Source organism: Mytilus trossulus, unplaced genomic scaffold, assembly GCF_036588685.1.
Source record: "Mytilus trossulus isolate FHL-02 unplaced genomic scaffold, PNRI_Mtr1.1.1.hap1 h1tg000558l__unscaffolded, whole genome shotgun sequence".
In the NCBI taxonomy this organism is placed as follows: domain Eukaryota; kingdom Metazoa; phylum Mollusca; class Bivalvia; order Mytilida; family Mytilidae; genus Mytilus; species Mytilus trossulus.
In genome coordinates this window covers 37523-58574 of record NW_026963400.1, presented here as the reverse complement: position 1 = coordinate 58574, position 21052 = coordinate 37523, and the positions used below count along the sequence as shown (strand labels likewise).

General features: G+C 34.1%; 2 protein-coding genes across 2 annotated transcripts; both read right to left on the bottom strand.

The window, feature by feature from the left end:
- Positions 1-1908: 1908 nt before the first annotated feature.
- Positions 1909-2676, bottom strand: LOC134702614 (zinc finger protein 239-like). Its single transcript, XM_063563384.1, has one exon. It carries the CDS (start codon positions 2674-2676, stop codon positions 1909-1911), a length of 768 nt encoding a protein of 255 aa, XP_063419454.1.
- An 8139-nt stretch (positions 2677-10815) lies between these two features.
- On the bottom strand, positions 10816-20233 carry LOC134702615 (serine/threonine-protein kinase pim-1-like). The gene is made up of 4 exons (XM_063563385.1): positions 20204-20233; positions 18649-18704; positions 15673-16096; positions 10816-14436 (listed from the first exon to the last, which is right to left on the bottom strand). The coding sequence occupies exons 3-4, from the start codon at positions 16025-16027 to the stop codon at positions 14057-14059; spliced, it is 735 nt and encodes a 244-aa protein (XP_063419455.1). The 5' UTR covers positions 16028-16096; positions 18649-18704; positions 20204-20233; the 3' UTR covers positions 10816-14056.
- Positions 20234-21052: the final 819 nt, after the last annotated feature.

The following is a 21052-nucleotide window of genomic DNA, read 5'->3' as shown; positions in this document are numbered from 1 at the left end:
ACCAAAGTTCTGTAGGATATACTTTATTTTAACCTATCCATCTACTGTACATCTGTCTGTCCATCACTTTATTAGTCAAACTCTGAGACAACAAAGCAACATTACGACTATGTAGATGTGCAGTTTGACAGCAAGTTTTTATCCAATTTTCTGTATTCCCCTGCCAATGCGAAGTGGTTATTAAATTTTACCCTTGTCTATCTGTATGACTGTCTGTCCCAAAATTGGTTTCCCTTCTCTAACTTGAGTTTGCATCAACCAAATGTAATACAACTTATACTTGTTTACACAATGTTTATTACCACTAAACACAGAGATTAAGTTTGAATTTTGGTATCATCACTCTAACCGTTCTAGAGTTATTAGATATAGAAAGATGTGGTGTTGGTGCCAATTAGACAACTCTTTTACCAAATAACAATTTAAAAAAAGTAAACCATTAAAGGTCAATGTACGGCCTTCAACACGGAGCCTTGGCTCACACTGAACAATTAGCTATAAAGGGCCCCAAAATTACTAGTGTAAAACCATTCAAACGGGAAAACCAACAGTCTAATCTATATTAAAAAAACGAGAAACGAGAAACACGTATAAATTACATAAACAAACGACAACTACTGTACATCAAATTCCTGACTTAGGACAAGTGCAAACATTTGCAGCAGGATTAAACGTTTTAATGGTACCAAAGGGCCAAGTGAGCTTTTCTCATCACTTGGCGTCCGGCGTCCAGCGTCGTTGTCCGTCGCCGTCCGTCGTCGTTAACTTTTACAAAAATCTTCTCCTCTGAAACTACTGAGCCAAATTAAACCAAACTTGGCCAAAATCATCATTGGGGTATCTAGTTTAAAAAATGTGTGGCGTGACCCCGCCAACCAACCAAGATGGCCGCCATGGCTAAAAATAGAACATAGGGGTAAAATGCAGTTTTTGGCTTATAACTCAAAAACCAAAGCAATTAGAGCAAATCTGACATGGGGTAAAATTGTTTATCAGGTGAAGATCTATCTGCCCTGAAATTTTCAGATGAATCTTACAACCCTTTGTTGGGTTGCTGCCCCTGAATTGGTAATTTTAAGGAAATTTTGCTGTTTTTGGTTATTATCTTGAATATTATGATAGATAGAGATAAACTGTAAAAAGCAATAATGTTCAGCAAAGTAAGATTTACAAATAAGTCAAAACGACCGAAATGGTCAATTGACCCCCTAAGGAGTTATTGCCCTTTATAGTCAATTTTTGACCATTTTTCGTAAATCTTAGTAATCTATTACAAAAAATTGTCATTGTTGGCATCATGTTAATGCTAACTGTATTGAAGACTGCTAATTTTGATAGGTCACTAGTCTAAATTTTACACGTTAAGATAGTCGGTAAGATAAATTCGTTACATAGTGTGCTAGTGACGTAATACGGTATATATGGGGTCGGTAAATTCCATATGGGATGAGAGCGTCACTAGCACACTATGTAACTAATAGTATCGGAAGGACATACTCCCACAAAAATTGAGTACCAGAGTTATATGAACGTTATCGGAAGGACATTTCATACAAAAACTTCGTACTAGTGTTATATGAATGTTATCGGAAGGACATACTCCAATGTATCGGAAGGACATATACTCCTACCAAAATTGAGTACCAGTCAGTGGCGGATCCAGGGGGGGGGTTCCGGGGGTGCGCACCCCCCCTTTATTTTTGCCGATCAATGCATTTGTATCGGGACATATGTTTTGCACCCCCCCTTTGCCCTGGGTGCCCTGGGTTAGCACCCCCCCTTTCGAAAATTCCTGCATCCGCCCCTGCCAGTTGTACCCATACGTCACATTTTAGGTCTTCTTTTATCAGTATGTGTTTTTGTATGTCTCAGACAATTACTTATTCTGCCAACTCTTTTTTCAAAATATCACATCTTATCTTTCCAAGTATGGATTTTCATGTGTTTATTGCGATTGCTTTTGTGACCAAATGCTTTACCACATACATCACATCTGTAAGGTTTTTCGCCAGTATGTGTTATCATGTGTGTACGACAAGAACTGCTTTGGCCAAATTCTTTTTCACAAATATAACATGCGTAAGGTTTTTCGCCAGTATGTTTTTTCATGTGTACATTATAGTTGCTCTTGGCACTAAATTCTTTACCACATTCATCACATTTGTAAGGTTTTTCACCAGTATGTGTTCTCATGTGAATTAGACAACTATCTTTTTTGCCAAACTTTTTTTCACAAATATCACATTGGTAAGCTTTTTCGCCAGTATGTGTTCTCATGTGAGTTAGACAATTACTTTTTCTGCGAAACTGTTTTCCACAAACATCACATCTGTAAGGTTGTTCACCAGTATGCTTTCTCATGTGAATTCGACAGGCGCTTTCTCGGTGAAACTCTTGATCACAAAACACACATTTAAAATGTTTTTCCCCAGTATGAATTCTCATGTGTTCATTATAGTTGGCTTTCTGACCAAATTCCTTATCACATACATCACATTTGTAAGGTTTTTCGCCAGTATGGATTTTCTTGTGTATATTATAATTGCCTTTGCTACTAAATTCTTTACAACATTCATCACATTTGTAAGGTTGTTTACCAGTAAGATTTTTCATTTGACGTAGACTAGAACTTTTTCGGTGAAACTCTTTGTCTGCAGTAGCCTCTTTACTGGACATAACTAAGTGTTGCAGTCTGTTCACAGATGTGTTTTTTTATCTACAACATACAAATACCAATTTATTTAAAGATGGTAGGTAAACTATGTAATAATTACAACTATAAGCAGTATGTATTGTGTGCATACATTTGTACTAGAAGTCTGATTTTTTTTTCATTTATCCCTGTTCAGGAGCACCTGAGAGCACCGCGGTTTTTTTTTTGTGGGATTGGTTTCCCTTGATGGACCGCTGTTTATCTTGTCGTCGTTTCGTAGTTTTCCAATGCTCGCCGACTCGGTTTCGACTTTATTGAAAGTGAATGTTTCTTTGTCATCATTGGTCTCTCTTTTAACAAATAAACTAGAATATTGCGGATACCTTTTTTTTTTTTACAAAAACAGATTATGTCATTTCTTTTGTTTGAGTACCTCTTAAAAAACTACAATTTCGACCAAAAAAAGAAAGAAAGAGTTTAAGGTACAAAACTTTGATAATGGGACGTAAAAGAAATTATGTTTTCTGGTCTGTGCGTCAGTCCGTCTGTTCGTTCGTCCGTCCATCCATCCGTTCGTCCCGCCGAGAAGTTTTTCATGAAGTTGAAGTCCAATCAGCTTGAAACTTAGTACCAATGTTCCTTGTGATATGATCTGTTTAATGCCAAATTAGAGTGTATACCCCGTTTTCACGGTCCACTTAACATGGAAATGATAGTGCAGATGGGGCATCCGTTGACTTAGGACACAACATTTTGTTATTGGTATAAATATAGATTTTGCTACCGTTAATTAAAAGCAGACTAGATACTATTGTTATATACATATGCACTTTAATGGATCTACCATCTGTCGACGCATGTATCTTGGCGTTGAACAAGGTAATGGTTTTCTCTAACTGTTTACTATGACGTCTTTCCACTACATCCATCCATTGTATGTTGGATCTGATTGATAATTTAGTCTTGATGCACGATTTTTGTCGAGCCTGCAACTTTTGTTGCAGAAAGCTCGACATAGGGATAGTGATCCGGCGGCGGCGGTGTTAGCTCACTTCTTAAAAGCTTTATATTTTAGAAGGTGGAAGACCTGGATGCTTCATACTTTGTATATAGATGCCTCATGTTATGAAGTTTCCGTCAGTCACATGTCCAATGTCCTTGACCTCATTTTCATGGTTCAGTGACCACTTAAAAAAAAGTTCAGATTTTTTGTAATATTGAATTCTCTCTTATTATAAGTAATAGGATAACTATATTTGGTATGTGCGTACCTTGCAAGGTCCTCATGCCCGTCAGACAGTTTTCACTTGACCTCGACCTCATTTCATGGCTCAGTGAACAAGGTTAAGTTTTGGTGGTCAAGTCCATATCTCAGATACTATAAGCAATAGGGCTAGTATATTCGGTGTATGGAAGGACTGTAATGTGTACATGTCCAACTGACAGGTGTCATATGACCTTGACCTCATTTTCATGGTTCAGTGGTTATAGTTAAGTTTTTGTGTTTTGGTCTGTTTTTCTCATACTTTATGCAATAGGTCTACTATATTTGTTGTATGGAATGATTGTAAGGTGAACATGTCTAACGGACAGATGTCATCTGACCTTGACCTCATTTTCATGGTTCAGTGGTCAAAGTTAAGTTTTTCAGTTTTGGTCTTTTTATTTGATACTATAAACCATAGGTCAACTATATTTAGTGTATGGAAATATTTTATGAATGATATATTAGTCGCGCAGGTTTTATTTGACCTTGACCTCATTTTCACGGTTCATTGCTCAGTGTTAAGTTTTTTGTGTTTTGGTCTATTTTTCTTAAACTATAAGTATTAGGTCAACTATATTTGTTTTATGGAAGCATTGTTAGCTGTACATGTCAGCCTAGCATGGTTCATCTGACCTTGACCTCATTTTCATGGTTCATTGGTCTTTGTTTAGTTATCTTGGTTAATGTAACGTTTATGTGACAGTTGTAATAAAGCTTTATACTTAGGACTATCAACATAATATCAATGATTAGTAAAGAAGGCGAGACATTTCAGTGTGTGCACTCTTGTCTTTATTGGCTTTGAACTAGCTGTCACTGACTGCGAGTCTTCTCAGATATGTACTTTTTGTTGTTGGAATGTACAAGTACCATGTCAGGTCCATGTGTTTTGTTATATGAATTTAGCCTTTTTTAACACAATTTTATAAAATTGAGAATGGACATACAGTTCGTTCATATGCTATGCTGTTACATCACTGTCCGAATTAAGGGTAGGGTTGAGATTCCGCTAACATGTTTAACCCCGCCACATTTTGTATATATTTGTCTGTACCAAGTTAGGAGCCTGTAATTCAGTTGTCGTTTGTTGCTGTGTTAAACATTTGTTTTTCGTTCAGTTGTTTTTACATTAATATACATGTAGTTTTGTCGTATGGTTTCATATTTGTGATTTTGGGGTCTTTCAAAGCCGACAAAGCGGTATGAGCTTTGCGTATTGTTGAAGGCTTTACAGTGACCTATAAAGATCTGTTAATTTCTGTGTCATTTGTTCTTTTGTGCAGAGTTGTCTAATTGGCAATCATACCACATCTGTGTTTTTATGGTGTTATACACCTTACATACAACATGTACCCTGGTTGATGTAACACAGGAGGATGTTATACACCTTATATACCACATGTACCCCGGTTGATGTAACACAGGAGGATGTTATACACCTTACATACAACATGTACCCTGGTTGATGTAACACAGGAGGATGTTATACACCTTATATACCACACGTACCCCGGTTGATGTAACACAGGAGGATGTTATACACCTTATATACCACATGTACCCCGGTTTGATGTAACACAGGAGGATGTTATACACCTTATATACCACATGTACCCCGGTTGATGTAACACAGGAGGATGTTATACACCTTACATACAACATGTATCCTGGTGGATGTAACACAGGAGGATGTTATACACCTTATATACCACATGTATCCTGGTCGATGTAACATAGGAGGATGTTATACACCTTATATACCACATGTACCCTGGTTGATGTAACACAGGAGGATGTTATACACCTTACATACAACATGTACCCTGGTTGATATAACACCAGAGGATGTTATACACCTTATATACCACATGTAACCTGGTCGATGTAACACAGGAGGATGTTATACACCTTATATACCACATGTATCCTGGTGGATGTAACACAGGAGGATGTTATACACCTTATATACCACATGTATCCTGGTGGATGTAACACAGGAGGATGTTATACACCTTATATACCACATGTACCCTGGTTGATGTTTTTCATGAAGTTGAAGTCCAATCAGCTTGAAACTTAGTACCAATGTTCCTTGTGATATGATCTGTTTAATGCCAAATTAGAGTGTATACCCCGTTTTCACGGTCCACTTAACATGGAAATGATAGTGCAGATGGGGCATCCGTTGACTTAGGACACAACATTTTGTTATTGGTATAAATATAGATTTTGCTACCGTTAATTAAAAGCAGACTAGATACTATTGTTATATACATATGCACTTTAATGGATCTACCATCTGTCGACGCATGTATCTTGGCGTTGAACAAGGTAATGGTTTTCTCTAACTGTTTACTATGACGTCTTTCCACTACATCCATCCATTGTATGTTGGATCTGATTGATAATTTAGTCTTGATGCACGATTTTTGTCGAGCCTGCAACTTTTGTTGCAGAAAGCTCGACATAGGGATAGTGATCCGGCGGCGGCGGTGTTAGCTCACTTCTTAAAAGCTTTATATTTTAGAAGGTGGAAGACCTGGATGCTTCATACTTTGTATATAGATGCCTCATGTTATGAAGTTTCCGTCAGTCACATGTCCAATGTCCTTGACCTCATTTTCATGGTTCAGTGACCACTTAAAAAAAAGTTCAGATTTTTTGTAATATTGAATTCTCTCTTATTATAAGTAATAGGATAACTATATTTGGTATGTGCGTACCTTGCAAGGTCCTCATGCCCGTCAGACAGTTTTCACTTGACCTCGACCTCATTTCATGGCTCAGTGAACAAGGTTAAGTTTTGGTGGTCAAGTCCATATCTCAGATACTATAAGCAATAGGGCTAGTATATTCGGTGTATGGAAGGACTGTAATGTGTACATGTCCAACTGACAGGTGTCATATGACCTTGACCTCATTTTCATGGTTCAGTGGTTATAGTTAAGTTTTTGTGTTTTGGTCTGTTTTTCTCATACTTTATGCAATAGGTCTACTATATTTGTTGTATGGAATGATTGTAAGGTGAACATGTCTAACGGACAGATGTCATCTGACCTTGACCTCATTTTCATGGTTCAGTGGTCAAAGTTAAGTTTTTCAGTTTTGGTCTTTTTATTTGATACTATAAACCATAGGTCAACTATATTTAGTGTATGGAAATATTTTATGAATGATATATTAGTCGCGCAGGTTTTATTTGACCTTGACCTCATTTTCACGGTTCATTGCTCAGTGTTAAGTTTTTTGTGTTTTGGTCTATTTTTCTTAAACTATAAGTATTAGGTCAACTATATTTGTTTTATGGAAGCATTGTTAGCTGTACATGTCAGCCTAGCATGGTTCATCTGACCTTGACCTCATTTTCATGGTTCATTGGTCTTTGTTTAGTTATCTTGGTTAATGTAACGTTTATGTGACAGTTGTAATAAAGCTTTATACTTAGGACTATCAACATAATATCAATGATTAGTAAAGAAGGCGAGACATTTCAGTGTGTGCACTCTTGTCTTTATTGGCTTTGAACTAGCTGTCACTGACTGCGAGTCTTCTCAGATATGTACTTTTTGTTGTTGGAATGTACAAGTACCATGTCAGGTCCATGTGTTTTGTTATATGAATTTAGCCTTTTTTAACACAATTTTATAAAATTGAGAATGGACATACAGTTCGTTCATATGCTATGCTGTTACATCACTGTCCGAATTAAGGGTAGGGTTGAGATTCCGCTAACATGTTTAACCCCGCCACATTTTGTATATATTTGTCTGTACCAAGTTAGGAGCCTGTAATTCAGTTGTCGTTTGTTGCTGTGTTAAACATTTGTTTTTCGTTCAGTTGTTTTTACATTAATATACATGTAGTTTTGTCGTATGGTTTCATATTTGTGATTTTGGGGTCTTTCAAAGCCGACAAAGCGGTATGAGCTTTGCGTATTGTTGAAGGCTTTACAGTGACCTATAAAGATCTGTTAATTTCTGTGTCATTTGTTCTTTTGTGCAGAGTTGTCTAATTGGCAATCATACCACATCTGTGTTTTTATGGTGTTATACACCTTACATACAACATGTACCCTGGTTGATGTAACACAGGAGGATGTTATACACCTTATATACCACATGTACCCCGGTTGATGTAACACAGGAGGATGTTATACACCTTACATACAACATGTACCCTGGTTGATGTAACACAGGAGGATGTTATACACCTTATATACCACACGTACCCCGGTTGATGTAACACAGGAGGATGTTATACACCTTATATACCACATGTACCCCGGTTTGATGTAACACAGGAGGATGTTATACACCTTATATACCACATGTACCCCGGTTGATGTAACACAGGAGGATGTTATACACCTTACATACAACATGTATCCTGGTGGATGTAACACAGGAGGATGTTATACACCTTATATACCACATGTATCCTGGTCGATGTAACATAGGAGGATGTTATACACCTTATATACCACATGTACCCTGGTTGATGTAACACAGGAGGATGTTATACACCTTACATACAACATGTACCCTGGTTGATATAACACCAGAGGATGTTATACACCTTATATACCACATGTAACCTGGTCGATGTAACACAGGAGGATGTTATACACCTTATATACCACATGTATCCTGGTGGATGTAACACAGGAGGATGTTATACACCTTATATACCACATGTATCCTGGTGGATGTAACACAGGAGGATGTTATACACCTTATATACCACATGTACCCTGGTTGATGTAACACAGGAGGATGTTATACACCTTACATACAACATGTACCCGGGTCGATGTAACACAGGAAGATGTTATACACCTAATATACCACATGTACTCTGGTGGATGTAACACAGGAGGATGTTATACACCTTACATACAACATGTACCCGGGTTGGTGTAACACAAGAGGATGTTATAAAACACTAGAAAATATCCTGTAATCATATAAAGCATCAAAACAAATAAAAACATTGACAACAGTAAGGCTGAACTCATCAGATGGATACATCTAACAAAAATCTATGATTATTTCAAGAAAATTATCAATGCATATGAGCATATAATATAAAAAAAAAAAAAAGATGTGGTATGATTGCCAATTGCCAAGAGACCATGTGACACAGAAATTAACAACTATAGGTCACCGTACGACCTTCAACAATGAGCAAAGCTCATACCGCGTAGTTAGCTATAAAAGGTCCTGAAATGACAAATGTAGAACAATTCAAACGAGAAAACTAACGGCCTAATTTATGTATAACTAGAGGCTCCCAAGAGCCTGTGTCGCTCACCTTGGTCTATGTGCATATTAAACAATGGACACAGATAAATTCATGACAAAATTGTGTTTTGGTGATGGTGATGTATTTGTAGATTTTTCTTTACTGAACATTCTTGTTGCTACAATTATCTCTATCTATAATGAACTTGGCACAGTAATTACAGTGGAAAACATTTTCTAAAAATTTACAAAAATTGATGAAAATTGTTAAAAATTGACTATAAAGGGCAATAACTCCTTAAGGGGTCAATTGACAATTTTGGTCATGTTAATTTATTTGTAGATCTTACTTTGCTGAACATTATTGCTCTTTACAGTTTATCTCTATCTATAATAATATTCAAGATAATAACCAAAAATCTGGAAAATTTCCTTAAAACTACTAATTCAGGGGCAGCAACCCAACAACAGGTTGTCCAATTTGCCTGAAAATTTCAGGACAGATAAATCTTGACCTGATAAACAATTTTACCCATTGACAGATTTGCTCTAAATGCTTTGGTTTTAGAGTTATAAGCCAAAATCTACATTTTACCCCTATGTTCTATTTTTAGCCATGGCGGCCATCTTGGTTGGTTGGCTGGATCACGCCACACATTTTTTTAACAAGATACCCCAATGATGATTGTGGCCAAGTTTGGATTAATTTGACCCAGTAGTTTCAGAGGAGAAGTTTTTTGTAAACACATGAAACAATTACAAAAATTTAAGAAAAATGGTTAAAAATTGCCTATTAACGGCAATAACTCCTTAAGGGGTCAACTGACAATTTTGGTGATGTTGACTTATTTGTAGATCTTATTTTGCTGAACATTATTACTGTTTTTAGATAAATCTTGACTTGATAAAAAATATTAATCCATGTCAGATTTGCTCTAAATGCTTTCGTTTCAGAGTTATAAGCCAAAATCTTCATTTAACCCCTATGTTCTATTTTTAGCCATAGAGGCCATCTTGGTTTTTGACCGGGTCACTGAACACATTTTTTAAACTAGTTACCCCAATGATGATTGTGGTCAAGTTTGGTTAAATTTGGCCCATTAGTTTCAGAGGAGAAGATTTTTGTAAAAGTTAACGACGACGGACCAGGGACACCAAGTGATGAGAAAAGCTCACTTGGCCCTTTGGGCCAGGTGAGCTAAAAATAGATGTTTCTCATTGCTTTTAACCGTATAAGAATGATTTTATGTGCATCGAATTAGTAATCAAACGATTTACCGTAGTTTCACTCACATTGTTGAAATTTTTGTTCTTTAACTAACGAGTACACGTACAATGCATGTGTTGTCAATCTCTAGCTAGGGGTTAAATTGAAGTTCACATGAATACAGATTTAAAGAGGTCGACTCATTCACTTGCAAGTGAATAACTAATTATCAATGTTTCTTAGCGCAATTTGACAAAATTGAACCTTTTTGGCTGCAAAAAGCGTATTGTTATTTCACTATTTCACTTTCATTATTGATTGAACAAAAAAAATCTTTAGATTTTTTATAAATACAAATACAAAAACCATGAAAGAGGATCAACATTGATACATAAGGTTTTAAGTACAGCTCTTTGTAAGAACCAGGCAGAGTGCAATACATGAATGTTTCAGATTTTTTCTATAATTGGCCTAGTAGAAGCAATAAATGAATACTGCTCAAAAAATAATAATCCTCTATTTATGTTTTTTTTTACATAAATTTCTATTTATGCAATTTCAGAGTGGATGTTGATATGGATAATATGTGTTTCCGTGGTAACAATTGAAGTCAACAACACTTGACGATTGTTATTTAAAGTTTGTGTTAGATTTTATGTATTTTTTTATCGGTTATGAAAAATTCAGGACATTTAAGCTCTTAAACTGCAATATTCTGCAAATAAAAACTCCGTTTCCAAGGAAAAAATCGGTTGACATGCAATTTTCACTAAAATTAAGCTTAAACCAAGTTCTATCAATGTTACATATGAAAATTAATGAAAAATGCATGATTCTATTCATAATCAGGCTCTGAAATGTGGTGATTTAGCTGATTTTTGAAAGATTTTACCAAGCTTAACAACCAAAAAATGGTGTGTCCGTTACCATGGCAACCACTCATATTTTCCCACTCAAAATTATTTTTTGAGCAACATTCATTTATTGCTTCTACTAGGCCAATTATAGATAAAATCTGAAACCCCCCATGTATCACATGTATATGGCACTCTGCCTGGTTCTTATAAAGAGCTGTACTTAACAAGTGAATTAAAATGTAAGTTACAGATGGCATCACCTTGCCAAAATTTAACAATGAACACAAAAAGAAAACATTTACATCATTCGATTGTCAAGTCTAAAAATAAACTCTGTACTTCAGAATCATAAAATTTACTAATTGTTAATATACTGCATCCACATAATAGTACATACTGGTCATATATATATATATATGTTATGTACAAGTTATCATTTTGTACAAATTATAATTAGTACAAAAATATTGTACAAATTATAATTTGTATTTTGACTTTGTACGAATTGTAATTTGTACAAAAAGTGCTTGTACAAATTACAATTTGTACAAAATAGGACAAAAATTCACTTATATATAAATAACTTGTACAATAATTTTTTATACGGATTTTGGCGAAAAAAGCATTGATACACATTATTGAATTGCTACGTACTAAATGACCTGAAAGTAAACCTAAGTTACATAATTCAAAAGTAGATCTTTATCAATTGTTAGAGCAGGTGATATAGTGATTTATGGAATCAGGTATTGCAAACCATCTTTTGACTCTCAAATCGATAACGACCTGTTTTACAGGCATTTTAACTGTTTCATATAGCGAGCGTTGAAGCTCAGGAACTGTTGCTGTGAATAAACATGTGTATTTAGTTGCTTCAGTCAGACTTTTAGACAAAATAAATATCCCAGAAGATTAAACACCCCATTTGGTTAGGAATATGACTATGCTAAAGTCAGGAATATGTCAGTTGTTGTTTTGCCTTTTTTTATCATTGTTTTTTTTCAACAATATGAAATATGAAATTTTACAAATATACCCCGTAATCGTTTGCAAAGTTTCTAAATAAAAAAAAATACCTCAAAATAACGATAAGAACTAATCAAGCAGTACTATTGAATGATATTTTTTTTTTAAGAAAAAGACGTTTATGTATTAAAAATTTGAAAAAAATCCTATTTGTTTATTTTTTTTTCTCTCAAAAATTTCAAAGATCAACCTGCCTTTTGTAGTAAGTGTTGTGTATAAACGGTGTATTATGTTAATAAGGTTTAGTGTGTTGTCAGTTAATTACAATTCTATTGTGTGAATCATTGCATTTTTCACCAAAATTCGTATTTAAAACTGTTGTACAACATGTACAAGTTATAAGTGAATTTTGGTCAAATTTTGTACAAATTATAATTTAAACAAAATGATAACTTGTACACAACATATACACTCAATAGATAGACCATCTTACATCATAGTACTATCTTACTACACCATAAAAACCAATTATACCAAGCATGTTTCATTAGATAGACCATCTAACATTTCTGTTTTGTTTGATTAATCATTCCTAATGGGCTTTGCACATTATTTTTTCTAAGTGTTATATGTTTTAAATTCTATTTCAAACTTAATTATCTTTTTCAATTAGAGCATTCATTTTTTTGCATACACAAGTCCAAGTTCACTTTATTTCATTCTTCTAAATAATCAAAATTTGTATTCATTGAAATGTATACTAAAGTAACTCAACAGTATAACCAAAATCATACATAAAATAGTGTAAATATACTATAATGTTGCAAAGCATAAGCCAATAAATACAGAATAAAGGACTCTTTGTTTTTGATACTGACTTTATCACTGTGTTATATCAGGTGAGCCCGAACCTGAAATTTCACAGTGATAAAGTCAGTATCAAAAACAAAAAGTCCTTTATTCTGTTTATCGGTAATTACGAAAAAATAAAAATATTTACAATAAAAAAGCAAATAACAAATGAACTATATTGCGTCGAATTACAGCGATTCATACTTGACGTCACAGGCTGCATTATGTCATTTGAAATTTGGTCACAGTGTAGTAATCATAGCGTTCTTTGCACAAAATATTGAAAATGAAATATTGCATGTGTTTTATTAATTTTGTTTTGGACACTGTAACAATTCCGAATATAAGCGGTTAGTCATATTATTTCTATTTTGTCACAAAGCACAGAATGATAGTGATACGATATGAGACATCAGATTAGTTATTGTTTTAGAATTTCAACTTCAAGCTCAATTTTTTTTTATCAATCTTTGGCTTATGGACAATGATGGATAACATTTATCTTGTCTGATATTATACGCTCAGCGTTCATCCTGACAACAACCACATTGATTTCAAATCATTTTTGGAAAGCACTGTGTAATTTAGTCCAAACAATTATGACATCCCAGTTCTCCAATTCATCTGAAAATTTCAGGGCATATAGATTTTTACTTGATAAACAAGTTGTCCCCTTGTAAGATTTGCTTTGAATGCTTTGGTTTCAAAGTTATAAGCCAAAATCTACATTTTACCCCCATGTTCTATTTTTAGCTATGGCAGCCATCTTGGTTGGTTGGCTGGGCCACCACACACATTTTTTAAACTATATACCCTAATAATGATTGTGGCTACATTCGGTTTAATTTGACCCAGTAGTTTCAGAGGAGAAGATTTTTGTAAAAGATTGACTTTGGCAAATTGTTTGATCATGTTGATTAATCCCTGAGCATTGGAATGAGTTACATGAGTTAGTTTATTGCATTTTTCTGTTGCACAGAATATTGACTAAATCTATTCTGTTATAAGGTTTCGTCACACACTTTCTTGGCTACTCATTGAAACAGTGTCTACAGAATTTCCATGCTGGCAAGAACTATTGTTATTATTTCCATGTAAACTAAGTTTCTCAACTGGCAACTGTGGAGTTGCTAAACATGAATGATTTAAAATGTCTTCAAAAGATGGCCTATCAGATGGACGAATTGCTAAACACTTTTTTATTAAGTCTTTCACATCATGTGATAATCTTCCCCTAAATGATACTTCTGCTTTCATGATTTGTTCATCTTGTTCAAATGGAATATCTCCACAAACTAAGTCAAATAATAAAATTCCCAGTGACCACACTGTTGCTGATTTACCATGGTACCGATGGTGTTTTATCCATTCAGGAGGACTGTACACTCTTGTACCTTAAAAATAAAGATATGACAATTAAGAATAACTTTTCTAATGCATTTCTATACAGAATTAACAATTAAAATTAAGCTTTAACTTTTTTAATGCATTTCTATACAGAATTTAAGTTTTATATGTATTTTTAGTCTCAATTTTTGTCATCAATCAACTGAATTCTTACTGCCTAAAATGAAGTGATGTGTGAAGTGTTCATGTCACAACTCATTCATAAGAAAGCCTGACAGATGATCAATTTATAATATATTAATACCCTTAAAGTAATTTGTGTTAGTAAAATTTACTAATAACCCCATTTATTCATATCTAATAAGCCAAAGTATTGATTTAAAAAACTCGGGTAAATGTTTTGACATGCATGACTGTTCACAGGTATGCAAGGAGTTCTTGTGAACCAACTTAAAATGTCCCACATAATCAATTCTACAGTTGACTTGTTACAAATTATAAAAGCATTTAATAATAGGTCGATAGCAACCAGTCATATTTTTTTGGCTAATGCTACCAATACATGTATAATAACCCAATATCATAACTTGTTATGCACTGTAATTTAAACCTAGTTGTTAACTTTGTGTAAACAATGTATGCTATGTATGTTTCCCTACTGAATATATGAATCATTGCCAAGTTATGCTGAGACACATGTGTGATCATTTATGCTGATATTTTCAGCAGCAGCAACTGTGTAATTGATATGTTTTGCTAGCAGGGGTAGAATTTAAGCTTTTTTGTGTACTGGCCAGCTGGACCAGTGGACTGAAAATCAACTGGTCCGGCTCCAAATCTACTGGTCCTGCAAAAATGACATGCAAAATTGAGTGCTGGTATCTATGATGAGTTTATTTTTTGACAACTTTATCAACTGAAATACATACGGTAGTATCCCCCGTAATTGATGTCGCAGGTAAATTCTTTTGTAAACAAACCGAGATTGCAAAGCAATCAGAGATTTTAATTCAGAGATTTTTATCGGCAAATTTCTACTGGTCCGCCGGACCACCAGCTGACACAATCTACTGGTCCGACGCAAATTCTACTGGTCTAGGACCATCGGACCAGCGCTAATTTCGACCCCTGTTTGCCAGCCAATGTAAAGCATTCTTAGCATCTCCCATATTGAGCATGTTGAGATCAATTAAAATGTGTAGGTGGATGAACTTTAGTATTAAATCAAATACTCAATATTCCTATAACACTACAACAAAATGCAATCTATTAAAGATGCTCACCATCAAAGGTCACATAAACTGTATCTTTGAGCAATGTACCAGATCCAAAGTCAATTATTTTCAGTTCACCAGTTTTCAAATCCACTAAAATATTTTCATCTTTAATGTCTCGGTGTACAACACCTAATCTATGTACATTATAAAGAGTTTCTACTATTTGTCTAAAGAACACTTTGCTGGTTTCTTCATTTACAGCGCCCTTTTCTGTGATATAGTCAAATAAGTCTTGAACATGCTCTGGTCGTTCCATCACTATAACATAACTGTGAGCACTATTGTTTTTCACTTCATACCAATCTAACATTTTAATACATCCAGAAACATGAGAAACTTTTTTCAAGAGAATAATTTCCATTGGTATATTATGTCCATTATGAAGTCCCCATTCAGTCACTTTAATTTTGTTGATTAATTTAACTGCAACCTGAAAGAGATATATGGACCATAATTTGCTATTGGGCTCGTTTCCTATAACGATAGAAAAGTGATAAAAATGTGTATTTCTGTAAGAAAAGTTGTAACTACATCTAAAGATGCCTTTATTTTTATCAACATACAAGTGTATGCTACTCTTCCCTAGAAAAAAAATTGAAATTAACAAATTTCAAAGATTATACGACCGTATTTTTGTGTCGCTTCTCGCGTTACTTTTCGCTTCCGAAGTGCATAATGCTGACTGATTTATAGATAATCGTCACCGGCAAATTCGTAACTTTTGCTTTCAAATAATAAAGAACATCGACCAATAAGAATAGTCAGAAGAAAATGCCGAGAACTATAAGTATTTCTGTAGCAGGTGTAAGAACACTGGCGTTACTTTCATTTCCGATTTCGTAACGCAAATTTTAGATGATGTAATCTGCTTTGTTGTAACAGACTTTTTTATATCAATATGCAAATATGAACTCTCGCGAGATGTTCAAACAGGTAAATCAGAGATGATTTTCATTCTAGTTTTGTTCTTCGTAATAATTAAGTTAGAAAATGACGTTATTGTTATGCGTTACATTTCACACGAAACAAAAGTCCAGTTATTTCCTTTTTTTTATTAAAATTGTTTTTGTCGTTAAGTTCTAATCATTTCCGGTCATAGGTGAAACATGTGACTAACATGTGATCACGCCCTTACGGCCGGATATACGAAATACTAGGTCTAAACATTGTTTTTGTTTAAAAGTCCTGGAGGATAGGCAAACGTGGCTGATAGGTACTTCCAGACATTCAACAAAAAGTAGATAAAAACATAAAAGAGTGCAAAATGTGCTGTTTTAATAGTCTAAGTCTAACGGTCAGTATATGCAGCAGGTGAAATGTGAAGTTCTATGCACTTAAAAGTTGTATTCCAAAACAGATTGCACTGAACCTACATCAAAAACACTTATTACTGGTTGCTTAACCATTTCTGTTTCACAGACTACCTTTTCTTTCTTCTGTTGGATAGCTAGTGGTTTAAATATTGGCCTTTTGAGGCTGACATTTCATTCAGTTTTTAAACAGTAAAGTTAATAAACTTTGCATCAGACCATACTGTCTGCATATATAGTTGAAAGTGACAGTCTTGTTACATCCAGGCTCCATGTTTTATCATATCTGAGCACAGATTTTAGCAAAAAGAAGTATATCTCCATCTCCCATATCATTTATATGCTTTTAAATATGCAAATGTGGGGAACGGCCTAAACTGGCAATCTGTTTTTTTAAGCATAACATTGCTAAAGACCATTTTATCCACACGCGTTATGCTATTTGAAACTCATATTTCCATCAAAAGTACATTTATAACCTGTTAAAGTTTGTTTGATAACTTAACAACTTCAGAAAATTGTGGTAAGTGAAAAATATTACATTTGATATAAGGCCTCACCCTAATTGAAAACCTCTATTTTTTGGCACAGGCTCATATAAAATTAACTTCTGGCCATTTTGCATAAGTCTGATACATGAAATATGCTTTCTGTTGCTTTAAATAGATGTTAACTTCTACATAGAGACATTAAAAAGTGTTAGTTTTGGTATCTTTTGGTTTTTAGAAGCTCAAATTTGATAGTTTTAATTGTTCTAATTCAATGCCACAATTCAGCACCCAAAATTCAGATATAAAAAATGCCACATTTTTTTTATTTGGTATCATATGGCTTTGAAACTTTGTAACCTGTTTTATAATATACTAAGCTTGAATCATGCCAAGTTTTATTAGAATTGGTCAAGTTTTAGGCCCCTAATAGGCCCAAGACCACAATTAATGACCCCGCTTTTCGTTGTCCACGAATATAGTTCCTTTTAATTAGAGTGTATTTTTCCTTAATTTTTTTTCTTTTCTTTCCTTTCCTCACTCATTCCTTAAATCTTTTTGGGTGGAAATGAAAGAAGAGAGGTCAAATAAATTTTTGGAGGCTGTATTTTAACTGATTTTGATATGGAATGAGTGGTTAGGTCAAGTGCAAAAAGGTGATATTTACAGTTTTCGGAACATCTCTTGACTTGTCAATAGGGGTATGGATGTGTATTGGCTAAATTTGTAAAAGTGATTGCTTCAATCTTTCTGAATTTTGGATATATATTTGGACTAGGACAATACATTACACACACAAAAAATTGGACAAAAGTGCATGGTGCAATTTTTTTAATGATGCAAAAGGTTATAAAGAACTGATAGAGGAATTAATTGTGGTCTGTGGCCTAACACTGAACCAATAATGTCGTTTATACTAAGTTCACTTATTAACTATCAATTGATAAAAACAGCGCAATTTAAGTTGTTAAAAAATGTTTAATAATTTAATGTGTGGGAAGTTAATTTATGTGTCAGTAGATGTTTCCTGGATAGTTGTGTCATCGACAACATGTAAATATTTTATATGTAGTAGGTATATAAATATCAACCACACAATAATCGCTTTTTTCCTTTTTCAGTGTTCATCAAAGAGATATATGCCATAACTAAGTAATAGGTTGTCTATCAATAATATCACTAACCTGATGACATTATAATCATGATAATAGTCTCATCACTTGCTATCAATGTTAACATCCTAAAATAAAAAAAATCTTCAATTCATAGCAACTCAATAAAATTTTCTTTTGTATTTTTATCAGTTAATTAAAAATAAAAAGAATTGTCTTCTTATTTGATCCACATTATGGTATTACAAACAAATATGAATTTCACAAGAATCAAAGTTTAAAATTAGCAAGTTGTATTTAAAATTACGTAAACATATTCATGAAACTTTATGACATTTATAAAATCATGCACATTTTTACAGTGTTCTCCACAAAAGATGCATTTAGCATCAAGGTATTATGGAAACTGGAAATGCTATCTTGCTTCGCTTCTAAAAATTATTTTGTAATTTGTGCAAACCTGGGCGCATTGTCATGTTTCAAGGCTCAAAATGCGAAGAAAGGTGTGTATTTTTTAAAGCGATTAATAGAATTGAGGAAATATTCAATAAAACAAATTAATTTAATCTCATTCGACGGATTAGAGCCGGAAACTGTGTGAAAACTGTACTTGTGACAAATTCTTGGACAATCCATAAGAAAACCATTTCAGATAGTGTCACATAAAGGCCTGGGGAGAACACTATAAATTATTTGCTATACATTTTGTAATTTGTTGGTTATACTATTGTTGACAATTATGACATAACCAAAATCGCTAAATGGGATGTAAAAAATTAACAACACACATTAAAAAAAAAAAAGAGAAAGTAAATAAAATTTATCAATTCTGGCCATACTTTATTTGTTTGGAAATCAGAGAACCCCGACATTTGACAGGTTGCTGGCAATTAATATTTGAATTAGTCATGTTACACATACACATTATAGAAATAGTATTCCTACACCAAACATAGTGCCATTTCTGGCCCTTTAATACCTGCACCCTCTATGAGATGCTAATACTAATACACAAATGTGGAAGTGAACAACAACAAAAATACCATTAAATGCATAATTAGTTAAAAAAAAATGGCCTTATCTATACTAGAGGGGGGATAGGAGGGGTCCTGATCCCGAAATCCCGGGCTTAAAAACACGAAATCCCCAAATCCCGAATTTAAATAAAGTAAATCCCGACGTCCCGAAATCCGAAGAAAAGAATTCCCGGATCCCGAAAGGGTCAATCCCGAAATCCCGAGCTTAAAAACACCCGATCCCGGAGTCCCGATAAAGGTCCTATCCCCCCTCATACTACGCCGCATTTTTGCGCCTGACCCAAGTCAGGAGCGTCTGGCCTTTGTTAGTCTTGTATTATTTTAATTTTAGTTTCTTGTGTACAATTTGGAAATTAGGAATTTCTCGCTACATTGAAGACCTGTTGGTGACCTTCTGCTGGTTTTTTTTCTATGGTCGGGTTGTTGTCTCTTTGGCACATTCCCCATTTCCATTCTCAATTTTATTCATCATGTACAACATTCTTTTAAATATGTCTCTATGTTCACAATGACTGAGGCTGCATGGACCAATAATCTAAGGTGGTCTGTTGCTATTAGTTTCTAACAAACAGATTTAATCAAATGATCACCATTACTATTACAACTTAGTTTTATACACAGTCTTGTCCCTTTTGAAATGAAAATGAAAGTAGATTCCCGCGGAATCTCGTTTTGAAAATTCTTAGGGGAAGGTCTAAAACGCGGAAGTGAAAAATTGGTGTATTATAACTAATATCTCTGGAACCGCTAAAGCTAGATTGATAAATAAAACTGATTTTGAAAGCTAATGTAATAGACTATCAGATAAAATTAAAATATAGTATATTTAAACATGACTTTTTACCGAAAAGTTGACCGGAAGTCTTTCTTAGCGTGACTCTGGCAACACATTTTTGAACATTAAAACTTAAATTCACGAAAAAGCATATAACCCTGTCAAAATCTGTCAATTGATTCTTAAAGACAATTTAATGACAAATAACATCATATAAAGAAAAATATGAATACATTACGTAAAAAGGGTAAAAAAAATTGATCGGAAGTCACCCTTGTATAGAAATGATGAAGTCAAATTTTCAACTTTGAACTAAAATTCACAAAAAAATTAAAAAGCCCGGTCAAAATCAAGAACATGACTCTGTAAAACAATTTAATGACAAATAATATGATATAAAGAGAAATATAAATACATTACGTAAAAAGGGTAAAAAGTCGACCGGAAGTCCCCTTGTATATAAATGATGAAGTTAAATTTTCCACTTTGACCTAAAATTCCTAAACTATTGGGACCAAAACTCCCAAAATCAATCCCAACCTTCCTTTTGTGGTCATAAACCTTGTGTTCAAATTTCATAGATTTCTATTTGCTTATACTAATGTTATAGTGCAAAAACCATGCCTCTTCAGACGACAACGACGATAACGACGATGACGACGCC

Coding starts and splice junctions, on each gene's coding strand:
- LOC134702614 (XM_063563384.1), bottom strand. CDS start 2,676: ATGTCCAGTAAAGAGGCTACTGCAGACAAAGAGTTTCACCGAAAAAGT.
- LOC134702615 (XM_063563385.1), bottom strand. CDS start 16,027: ATGGAAATTATTCTCTTGAAAAAAGTTTCTCATGTTTCTGGATGTATT. Junction 14,437..15,672: donor AGTTTATGTGACCTTTGATG/GTGAGCATCTTT, acceptor TTTATTTTTAAG/GTACAAGAGTGTACAGTCCT.